At 40.4% G+C, this 12,182-nt stretch overlaps 1 protein-coding gene across 15 annotated transcripts in view; it reads right to left on the bottom strand.

Annotated features, from left to right (window-relative positions):
- Positions 1 to 12,182, bottom strand: part of MPHOSPH9 (M-phase phosphoprotein 9) — a 77,031-nt gene that overhangs the window by 62,687 nt on the left and 2,162 nt on the right. For 9 of the 15 annotated variants that reach the window (XR_002478399.2, XM_021669941.2, XM_021669945.2 and 6 more), the window contains exons 2-5: positions 10,778 to 11,035; positions 7,013 to 7,166; positions 1,940 to 2,029; positions 602 to 1,125 (exon numbers count right to left, since the gene is read on the bottom strand). Coding sequence is in view for 14 of the 15 variants with exons in the window: in XM_021669941.2 (XP_021525616.2) it covers positions 602 to 1,125; positions 1,940 to 2,029; positions 7,013 to 7,166; positions 10,778 to 10,878 (869 nt within the window). In the remaining variant the exon portion in view is untranslated. Of the gene's footprint in view, positions 1 to 601; positions 1,126 to 1,939; positions 2,030 to 3,870; positions 3,986 to 7,012; positions 7,167 to 10,777; positions 11,148 to 12,182 lie in introns of those variants that run through there. The other 6 variants (XM_021669942.2, XM_021669946.2, XM_021669943.2 and 3 more) reach the window with 6 other exon arrangements.

Here is a 12,182-nt window from a genome sequence, read left to right as displayed (position 1 = left end):
TAAAAATATATTTTCCATTTTCTGGCAAGGCTTCCCACCTTAAGAGTTTTGTAGTCTTGGCCGGGTGCAGTGGCTCACGCCTGTAATCCCAGCACTTTGGGAGGCTGAGGCGGGCAAATAACGAGATCAGGGGTTCGAGATCAGCCTGGCCAATACAGTAAAACCCCGTCTCTACTCAAAATACAAAACAAAATCAGCCAGGCATAGTGGCGCATGCCTGTAGTCCCAGCTACTTGGGAGGCTGAGAATCGCTTGAGCCCAGGAGGCAGAGGTTGCTGTGAGCCAAGATCGTGCCATTGCTCTCCAGCCTGGGTGACAGAGCAAGATGCCGTCTCAAAAAAATAAAAGAAAAAGTTTAGTCTTTTTCAACATTACAGATGGGAAGAAAGTCAGTGTCATTAGAATATAGCGTGCCTTTAATTGCTTTAATTTCCCAGGGCTTAAAAAAAAAAGAATATAGTGTGCTTTATTTCAGTGTTCTATAGGCAAGAAACTGATAAATGTTCAAATACATCTCATTCTATTATAGTTCATTAAAAGGAACTTTATCCACTAGATTCTAAATGTATAAACTACCTTCAAAGATGGAAATTCTACTTACCTATTTGTTTTCCCACTGTATACTTCAGACACCTTATTTTCACCAAGAAAATTATGTTCAAATTCACCAGGAAAAAGGGAAATATCTTCCCTTAGAGATGCACAACACTCTTCAGGAGTCTGTATATAAAAACTCTCGTTTTTCACATCATCTACAAGTGAATCAGCCGGCACCACAGGTGCTACATACTGTCCTTTGGGAACGTCTACGTGCTCCATGAACTCCTTAGGGTCTTGAGATTTGTATGGATTTAATTCTGAGATACAAAAGGTACCATACCCACTGCTCACTGAGCTACTATCCACATTGCAGTCTAGTTGTGATGTGGACATTTCTTGCTGCATTTCCGGTTCTTTGGATTCAGGATAACTGATAACAGATTCATTTTTCTCACTGCTTTCAGAAAAAAAACCCATTTGACTTTCTGAAGATACTTGTTTGCTTGAAGAATTTCTATCACAGGAAGTCCAGGAAGCACTACTGGTCTGTAATTTGACTAAATTTTTTATCTCCTCCTGTATATGCTGGAAATAAAAAGTTATAGATTTGGGTAAGAAATTATATTAAACATATTTTTATGACTGTTACAAGAATATCATGTTTCAAAATACGATGAGATGTTATTCTAAAAGATAATATTATGCTTTATCTTTAGTTTATAAACAAAATAGAGGCCAGGTGCGGTGGCTCACACCTGTAATCCCAGCACTTTGGGAGGCCAGCAAGTGGATCACTTGAGGTCAGGAGTTCCGAGACCAGCTTGGCCAACATGGTGAAACCCTGTCTCTACTAAAAATTAGCTGGGCACGGTGGCATGTGCCTGTTATTCTAGCTACTCAGGAGGCTGAGGCAGTAGAATTGCTTGAACCCAGGAGGCGGAGGTTGTAGTGAGCTAAAATCGTGTCACTGTACACCAGCATGGGTGACAGAGTGAGACCTTGTCTCAAAAAAAAAATTTTTTTTTATATAATGTATTTTCTTACAAATATAAAAAAGGAGGCTGGGCATGGTGGCTCATGCCTGTAATCCCAGAACTTTTGGAGGCTAAGCCAGGCAGATCACAAGGTCAGGAGTTCAAGACCCGTCTGGTCAACGGGGCAAAACCCCATTTTTACTAAAAATACAAAAATTAGCCAGGCGTGTTGGTGGGTGCCTGTAATCCCAGCTACTCAGGAGGCTGAGGCAGGAGAATCACTTGAACCACGGAGGCAGAGGTTGCAGTGAGCCGAGATTGTACCACTGCACTCCAACCTGGGTGACAAGAGTGAGACTCCACTTAAAAAAAAAACAATAAAAAATATATATATATATATGGAATCAATGTAAATGACAACTTACTTGAATTTGGTTGTCAAACTGCTCCTGCTGGGCAACTATCTGTTCTTGGCATTGTTTTTCCACCAAATTGAATAGCTGTAACCACCTGGTCTATTAAATTGTAAAACATTTGTTAAAAATAATTTCCTGACTTAACGTTCCACAGAACAATTCCTCCAGTATAAAAGAGTACTTTTTAGGTCATGATCCATCCCGACCCCCAAGAGCCATCAGCACTCTCATAACTAGAGTATGCCAGTGCATCACACCAAGGGAACAATGAGTTCTACAGAACGCTATATTCAACCTCAAGGCTAGAAGACTTTCAGCCACACACCATACGTAGCAATACACAACATCAGGAAGTGGTTATGAAAACTGCCTGCCCTGCGCAAAGCCTTTCAGCATCTTTCCACTCCTAATCTCTCCTTAGAGGGCCCTGCATTGTCTGGCTCATACGCACCTCCTCACTTCATCCCAGCCCTCTCTGTGCCTTGCCAGCTACGCACCTGTCTCACGGGCATCCTCTGTTCTTGAGCACGACAAAACCATCTCCCACCTCACAGCTGAGCACCTGCTGTGCCCGCCACCTGGCGAGCTCTTGCACAGGTCTCACCATGACTGCTGTATTCCACCCTACAATTTCATTCTAATTGTCATCTTCTCAAAACATCCTAACAGTTCCTTTCTTGTCATCCTGTTTATTTCCTTCACAGCATTTGCCACATTAGAAAGTCTCCTATTTGTTCACTTTGTGAATTCTGTCTCCTATCCCTGCCCCACTCTAACTTGAAACTCTCCACTGAAAACTTTTGGGGTTCTGGACAAATTAATTTGTACCTCAGTTTCCAAATTTATAAAATGGAAATAATAACACCTCATAGGTAGCTAAGAAGATTAAGTTTTACTTATTTATTTTTGAGACACAGTCTCTCGCTCTGTCACCCAGGCTGGAGTGCAGTGGCATGATCTGAGCTCACTGCAACCTCCACCTCCCGAGTTCAAGCAATTCTTGTGTCTCAGCCTCCCAAGTAGCTGGGATTATAGGCGTGTGTCACCACATCTGGCTAATTTTTGTATTTTTTAGTAGAGACACAGTTTCACCATGTTGGCCAGGCTGGTGTTGAACTCCTAACCTCAAGTGATCTACCTGTCTCGGCCTCCCAAAGTGCTGGGATTACAGGCCTAAGTTTTAAATTTAAATATGATTGCGTGATCTCCATGGGGAAGGAACTGCATATTGGAAATCTGTGAGGTCACAGTCATGACAAAGCTGGGGGGACATCATTGGCACTTAGTGGGCAGGGTCGAAGCATGCAGATCATAGAGCAGTCCCCCATGATGAAGAATTGTCCTGTGTCCATTTTACATTACAAAACAATAAATATTTTACATAGTATTCATATCACCAAAACAAACAAGTTTCTTTCAAAATCTCATGAGAAGTTGGTCACCCTTTCAGAAAAGCATGTCACCAATGGAGGTGCTGTCCACAATATCTGGATCATCAACACACCATAGCTGTATCGATCTGTGTTTAGCTGCTGAATTCACAGTAAGTCTACATACAGGTAAACATGGCTACTTCATTATGTCTTCTAATGAACATGTACCTGACATGTATATATCTAAGTACATATTCTTTTACTATAAATAACTTTTATTTCTCCTTTATGTCACATTTAGGATAGTATTTTTTAAAGTGGTTACAGGTAGGTTATATTACCTATGAATTTCATTTCAGGATAATGTAAATTGATGTTATTTTGAAAACTGTTATAAAAAGAGAGCTCAGAGACTGGGCACAGAGGCTCATGCCTGTAATTCCAGCACTTTGAGAGGCCAGGTGGCTGGATCATTTAAGTTCATGAGTTCAAGACTAGCCTAGGCAACATAGCGAAACCTTGTCTCAACAAAAAATACAAAAAGTAGCTGGGCACGGTGGTGTGTACCTGTAGTCTCAGCTACTTGGGACGGTGAGGTGGGAGAATGGCTTGAGCCCAAGAGGTTGAGGGTGCAGTGAGCAGCGATTGTCCATTGCACTTCAGCCGGGATGAAAGAGTGAGACTATATTTCAAAAAAAAAAGAGAAAGAGAAAGAAACAAAGAAAAGGAAGAAAGAAAGAGAAAAAAGGGAGGGGAGGGGCCAGTTCAAATGTTAAAAGATGGCAATGGTTACTTCATATTCCGACACAAAAATCTGTATCTTATCCTGGAGCAGGTTGGATTAGGAAAAAAAAAAAAATCTGTATCTTAAATTCACAAATATATTCTGATTCTGACTTAAGATGATGATGTCAAAAAAAAAAAAAGTTGATTTCAAATTATTGAAAGTAACAATTTGTCCAGCCATGGTGGCTCATGCCTGTAATCCCAGCACTTTGGGAGGCCAAGGTTCGTGGATCACGATGTCAAGAGATTGAGACCATAGTGAAACCCCGTCTCTACTAAAAAACACATAAATTAGCTGGGCGTGGTGGAGCGTGCCTGTGGTCCCAGCTAGTTGGGAGGCTGAGGCAGGAGAACTGTTTGAATCCAGGAGGCAGAGGTTGCAGTGAGCCGAGGTCGCGCCACTGCACTCCACCCTGGCGCCTGGCAACAAAGCAAGACTCTGTCTCAAAAAAAAAAAAAGAAAGTAACAATTTCTAATTAAACACAAATTTTCCAGAAGTTAAACTACATTGTGGTAATGCCTCGTTTGTCCCAAAGCATGTTAATTCAGGTATCAAAAGCTAATGAAAGCTCTGCATGGTAGCTCATGACTGTAATACCACACTTTGGGAGGCCAAGGCAGGTGGATCACCCAAGTCCAGGAGTTCGAGACCAGCCTGGACAACATGGTGAAACCCTATCTCTTTTGTAATTTTGTAAAAATGCAAAAATTAACTGAGCGTGGTGGCACACACCTGTGATCTCAGCTACTCGGGAAACTGAGCCAGGAAAATCACTTGAACCCAGGATGCAGAGGTTGCAGGGAGCTGAGATCACTCCACTGCACTCCAGCCTGGGCAACAGAACAAGACTCTGTCTCAAAAACAAACAAACAAACAAACAAAAAGCTAATAAGTAGATAAACTAGGGGAAACATTTAATACACTTAATAAAACATTCCATTTTTAATTGCATTTGCATGGGCATTTTTAAAGGTCTTTAACATTTGTGCATACTGATTGTTACATCTAAACAAAAAAGTATAAAAACTGAAAACTCAATTTTTTAAACATTTGGTAATACTTTTTTATAATTTCAATAACTATGGATAATGAATATAAATAATTACACTTAGCAGTTGCTACTGAATTTTTAAATCAGGTAATCTTTCATTCTGCTTACTCTACATTCTTAAAAATAACACAAATTATGCTTCTAAAAGTATAATGTTTAAAACAAGATCTAATGCTTTCTAAGAATTAATAATGATTTATACATTTCTTTTTTTTTTTTGAGATAGAGTCTCGTTCTGTCGCCAGGTGCCAGGTTGGGGTGGTACAATCTCAACTCACTGCAACCTCCGCCTCCTGGGTTCAAGTAATTCTCCTGCCTCAGCCTTCCAAGTAGCTGGGACTACAGGCGTGCACCACCACGCCCAGCTAATTTTTGTATTTTTAGTAGAGACAGGTTTTTACCATGTAGGCCAGGATGGTCTCAATCTCTTGACCTTGTCATCCGCCCGCCTCGGCCTCCCAAAGTGCTAGGATTACAGGCATGAGCCACCGTGCCCGGCCTAGTTTATACATTTCTATAAAAAAACTATCAAATCTAGCCTTAGGAAAGTCTATCTTGAGCATTATTCTACGAAACAAAATTTATATATAAGTATTTTCTTCTTTTTTTTTTTTTTTTTTTTTTTTAAAAAACAGAGTAGGTCGGCCGGGCGTGGTGGCTCACGCCTGTAATCCCAGCACTTTGGGAGGCCGAGGCGGGTGGATCACGAGGTCAAGAGATCGAGACCATCCTGGTCAACATGGTGAAACCCCATCTCTACTAAAAATACAAAAAAAAAAATTAGCTGGGCATGGTGGTGCGTGCCTGTAATCCCAGCTACTGAGGAGTCTGAGGCAGGAGAATTGCCTGAACCCAGGAGGCGGAGGTTGCAGTGAGCCGAGATCACGCCATTGCACTCCAGCCTGGGTAACAAGAGCGAAACTCCGTCTCAAAAAAAAAAAAAAAAAACAGAGTAGGTCTTGCTGTGTTGTCCAAGCAGGTCACAAATTCCTGGGCTCAAGCTATCCTCCACTTCTGCCTCCCTAAGTGCAAGGATTACAGCTTCTCTTTTTTTATATATAGAGAGAGGCAGGGTCTCACTCTGTCACCTAAGCTGGAGTGCAGTGCTGTGATCTTACTGCAACCCCGACCTCCTGAGTCCAAGTGATCCTCCCACATTAGCCTCTCAAATAGCTAGGACTATAGACACCATGCCACCATGCCCGGCTAATTTATTTACGTATTTATTTGTGTAGAGACAGGGGCTCCCTATGTTGCCCAGGCTGGTCTCAAACTCCCGGCCACAACCAATCCTCCCATGTAAGCACCTAAAGTGCTAGGATTACAGGTGTGAGCCACTGTGCTCGGCCATTAAGTATTCTTTTAACTGTTAAATTTTTATATCCCAATTACCCTATGGACCAAAGAAAGAACCACTGATCTGAAAACAATAGAATGCAAGGTATAACAGCTGAATATAATAAGGTACTAAATAGAAGCTTAAGTTTATAATTAGAACATTGAAAATATTTCAAAGTGGATTTAGGTTTTTCAAAATGATGATAATTCCATTAAGATACTGACAACATTACAATTAGTAACAATTTTAATAATTCCGGGATTCTTGGACTCTGAACAAAGACAATGTTTTAGTTCATATTTAATATACAAATTAGTTATATCTAATCAGTACTATGTTGTTAAAAAATACTTTTGATCACCTTTTTCCCATTCATTCAGTATCATTCCCAAATTAATATATTTGACCACTTTAGCATTAACTTAATGTGTATGCTCTTCAGGACATAAATTTCTAAGAATTTAGAGTTTAGTAGAGGTATGTTTTAATATAACTATCTTAAAATTCCAAAAATAAAACAAAATTAGATACCTCACAGTTTTTCCAAAGTTCCGAATCAGTCTTCCCACTGTTTTGTAGCTCCTGCATTAAAGAAGTTAGGACTTCAACTGAACCTTGAATTACAGATGGTCTGGTCTTCCCTGAGAAAGAGGATACCCCATTTGTACTAAGGTGGGGACCACTTCTGTTGAAACATAAATAATTCAAATGGTTTTCTTTATTCTATCAAAGTGTTGAATAATTCAGCAGTTCAAGATTTAGCAGAGCAGTACAAAACCACTGATATTTTATCCTTCTAATGGCACTTCATTTGTTGAACATCTGATCACAAGTTGGTCCACAAAAGGAAGAAGGCAGTAAAAAGACTGCACTGTATTCTTTTTAAGAACACAACAGAAAGACCTTCTCCAGAAGTGAGGGAACACTCCAAAGGATCGGCAGAAAATAAAAAAAGTCTGTGCTAAACAATAAGATTAATTTCCTGCTTCTCTGATCTCAGCTATTCCAGAGGATTATTTCCCCCTCCTTAAGAACAGCCCTTCATTGTGCAGTGGGGATTCTTTCTCCACTGCCCTAAATGACAGTCAAATCTTGTTCATTGGATGTCCTTAATTTGGTGTGATAAGCTAATGCTTATCTCTGCACTATCTCTGAATAAAAGTTGTGCCAAGCAAATTAGCAGCAGATATTCAGGACTTAGCCTACTCAGTATGTAAAACAGCACTGATTCTTTACAGGAGTACTGCTTTTCCAAACTTCAGGTAAGTTATTTCGGATTTGTTTTATAAACGCACAGTGTATTTCAGGACATTAAACTGTACTTAAAATCTAGCCACCAAAAGATCATTTTCATTTATTTCCTGCTTGATATACTGCTTTCTTTCACAAAGAATTTTTTTTAAATAAATGAAAATAACAGTAAAATAATAGTTAGGACCAGTGAAAATATTAATAAAAATTCAAAGGAAAGAACATATGTTGTCAGTAAAGGACTTTACATAGCTGTAATAATCACCCTTAAATGTGGCCAGTTTAACTGCCAGTCACAATGAAAAGGGAGACAAGTTTAATTGCCTAATTTTCACTAGCAAGGCACAGTTAGGTTCCTCCAGCCAAATCAAACACTGTGTTCTAACAGGAATATCTTCTAGAACTGTACTTTAAAGGGACCACTGTTGGTCACGGTACCTCATGCCTGTAATCCCAACACTTTGGGAGGCCAAGGTGGGCAGATCACAAGGTCAGGAGTTCAACACCAACTTGACCAACATGGTGAAACCCCGTCTCAACTAAAAATACAAAAATTAGACAAGCGTGGTGGTGGTCATCTGTAATCCCAGCTACTCAGGAGGCTGAGGCAAGAGAATCGCTTGAAACCAGAAGATGGCGGTTGCAGTGGGCCGAGATCATGCTATTGCACTCTAGCCTGAGTGACAGAGTAAGACTCTGTCTCAAAAAAGAAAGGGGACCACCGAGTAATACAAGAACCAAAATGCGTGGCCAACTTTTAGCAAGTGCATATAGATTACTGTAGGACCATCTCCTGTGCTTTTCAAAATTCCCTTTCCTCATTTTATTTCATATACTGCTTTGTTTTTTTACAACTCCCCACCCCCACTGTTTTACATACTCTCGTAAGCTGCCCTAAATCCTTCTGAAAAGGGCAGAGAATTAACAATTTTTTAAGTAATGTATTTATTTATAATACACAATTTCTTCAAGACCTACTGTGTTTAAAGCTCCTTGCCTCTTTTTTTTTTTTTTTTTTTTTTTTGAGATGGAGTCTCTCTGTCACCCAGGCTGGAGTGCAATGGTGCGCTCTCGGCTCACGGCAACTTCTGCCTCCCGGGTTCGAGCGATTCTCCTGCTTCAGCCTCCCAGGTAGCTGGGATTACAGGTGCATGCCACCACACTCGGCTAATTTTTGTATTTTTAAGTAGAGATGGGGTATCAGGCTGGTCTCAAACCCGATCTCGTGATCCGCCCACCTCAGCCTCCCAAAGTGCTGGGATTACAGGCGTGAGCCACCACACCCGGCTAGCTCCTTGCCTCTTTACCAGTAAGGCCCCAAAAATGCTGTGTTTTCCTTTCTTGTACCTGCTATTTACAGATACTCTAACAGTCTTTTCCTCTTTGCTGTTTCTACACTACTATAAATTTAAGAAACAAATAACCAAGCTTGTCAGACTATGTGCAAATTGAGAGTAAGCAGGCTCTGATGAAAAAGAAACTAACCATGATCTGTGTTAAGACCATTAAATAAAAACAAACCAATCATGGGATAGCTTAAAAATACAATGCATCTTAAAAAAATAAATAAAATGCGTAAAATACACTTTGATGACACCTATTTAGTCCACTATTTTGTCTATTTAGAGTCTGTTTCTGTCTTAACTTCCTAATACTCAACTTTATTTATTTATTTATTTTAAAGAGACAAGGTCTCGATATGTTGCCCAGGCTGTAGTGCAGTGGCTATTCACAGGCATGATCCCACTACTGATCAGCACAGGAGTTTTGACCTGCTCCATTTCGGACCTGGGCCAGTTCACCCCTCCTTAGGCAACCTGGTGGTTCCCCCGCTCCTGGGAGGTCACCATATTGATGCTGAACTTAGTGGGGACACCCGATCAGCATAGCACACTACAGCCCAGAACTCTTGGACTCAAGCGATCCTCTAGCCTCAGCCTCCCGAGTAGCTGGGACTACAGGCACACGACACCGCGCCCAGCAATACTCAACTTTAATTGCTACTTTCCATCCACATTGGTAAAGTATTTTTGTAACATAAAACATCATTTGTTCCATTAATTTAAAAATGTAGAAATAATATTTAGGCAACTAAATGTTAAAGGTATGCTTGTAATTTACTAAAAACAAACACAAAAAAAGTATAAAGGAAACTACAACAACAAAACAAGTTCTTTTTCAGAATGCTTTCCATGCAAAAGTACGTATCTCTGGGAGAAATGAAAAACACGAAAAGACTATATCTATTCCTGACTTAACAACTGTCCCTAAACATTCTTTTTTTTTTTTTGAGACAGAGTCTCACTCTGTCGCCCTGGCTGGAGTGCAGTGGCGCAATCTTGGCTCATTACAACCTCCGCCTCCCGGGTTCCAGAGAATCTCCTGCCTCAGCCTCCTGAGTAGCAGGGATGACAGGCACACACCACCACACCCAGCTAATTTTTATATTTTTAGTAGAGATGAGGTTTCACCATGTTAGCCAAGCTGGTCTCCAATTCCTGGCCTCAGGCGATTCACCTGCCTTGGCCTCCCAAAGTGCTGAAATTACAGGCATGAGCCACCACGCCTGGCCTCCCTGAACATTTTTAATGATAGGTTAAAAAATAATAATGGCAGGTGCAGTGCCTCACACCTGTAATCCTACCACTCTGAAAGGTCAAGGCAGGCAGATCACAAGGTCAAGAGATCAAGACCATCCTAGCCAATATTGTAAAACCCCATCTCTACTAAAAATACAAAAATTAGCTGGGTGTGGTGGCATGCACCTGTAGTCCCAGCTACTCAGGAGGCTGAGGCAGGAGAATTGTTTGAACCCGGGAGGTGGAGGTTGCAGTGAACCGAGATGGCACCACTGCACTCCAGCCTGGCAACCAGGCAAAACTCTGTCTCAAAAATAATAATAATTCAAATCAGTAACTATGACACTATTTTCTCAAAAATAATAATAACTCAAATCAGTAACTATGACACTCTTTGGATAAGTTGGTAAGCCTACGCAAATAAAGTTATTCTGATTTGTTACATTTTTAAAAATCTCATTCTTACCTATCAGTATTTAAGTTCAGTCCAAGAAAATGAGGAGAATTTTTATCAGATTCTACAGATGAAGTTTTGTGTAAGGTTTTCACCAAGTCAAATTCTTCCATAGTGTACAGAAATTGTTATGCTCTCTTATTTGAAAATAGAGGTTCCTGGACTGTTTGAGGAAACTGAATCCGTGTCATCTTCAGAGCCTTCATCATCTACTAGCATTTTCAGTGGCTAACATTCAGAACTGTGAATATCCTAAACTTCCAAAGGAGTCTGAAAATGAATGGAGAAAAAAATACTACTATGAAAAGCCACGAATCCTAGCCATTGTTTTTTCATAACTTTGGAAACCTTGACTTCTTTCACACAGACTTCCATTTAGGATAGCAACAGTATTCATAATAATTGAAATGTAGAAACCACCCAAATGTCCATCAGTGGATAAATGGATAAATGAAGCATATCTGTAGAATAGGATTCAGTCATAAAAAGGAATGATTCACTGACACATGCTACAACATAGATGAACACTATGCTAAGTAAAAGAAGTCGATCACAAAAGACCACAGACTGTATGATTTCATCGATATGAACTATCTTGAATAGGCAAATTCATAGACAAATGGCTGCCAGGAGCTGGGGTAAGGACAAAATGGGAGTGACTGCAATTGGTATGGCATTTGTTTTTGGGGTGATAAAAAGTTCTGGAATTAGATACTGGTGATAGCTGCAAAACCTTGTGAACTAAAACCCACTGAACTATACACTTTTAAAAGGCTGAATTTGGCCAGGTTCGGTGGCTCACTCCTGTAATCCCAGCACTTTGGGAGGCCAAGGGGGGCGGATCACCTGAGGTCGGGAGTTTAGGACCAGCCCGACCACCATGGAGAAACCCCGTCTCTACTAAAAATACAAAATTAGCCAGGCATGGTGGCACATGCCTGTAATCCCAGCTACTTGGGAGGGTGAGGCAGAAGAATCGCCAGAACCCAGGAGGCAGAGGTTGCAGTGAGCTGAGATTGCAGTCATTGTACTCCAGCCTGGGCAACAAGATGAAACTCTGTTTCCAAAAAAAAAAAAGCTGAATTTTATGGTATGTGAATTATGTATCTCAATTAAAAATCTACATTAAGGATTATTTGCAAAACTAGCATCACCTTTTTCAGGTAATATTTCAGAATTTTATATGTTTAATAATCAAGGTTATTTTTTTATTTTTCCTTTTTCTTTTTTTAGAGACAGCATCTCGCTATGTTGCCCAGGCTGGTCTACAACTCCTGGCCTCAAGCGCTCAGCCTTCCAAGCAGCTGGGATTACAGTGCAAACCATTTTGCCAGGCTTTACAATAAAGGTTCTAGATACAATTCTATTATGCAACAATTGGAATACTTGCATGCCTCGTTCATTTGTTTGATAAATT

Source organism: Aotus nancymaae, unplaced genomic scaffold (genome assembly GCF_030222135.1).
Source record: "Aotus nancymaae isolate 86718 unplaced genomic scaffold, 86718_ANA_hifiasm-v0.15.2.pri h1tg000021l, whole genome shotgun sequence".
NCBI classification, from domain to species: domain Eukaryota; kingdom Metazoa; phylum Chordata; class Mammalia; order Primates; family Aotidae; genus Aotus; species Aotus nancymaae.
The sequence above is the reverse complement of the archived record's forward strand: the minus strand, read 5'-3'. Positions and strand labels throughout refer to the sequence as shown.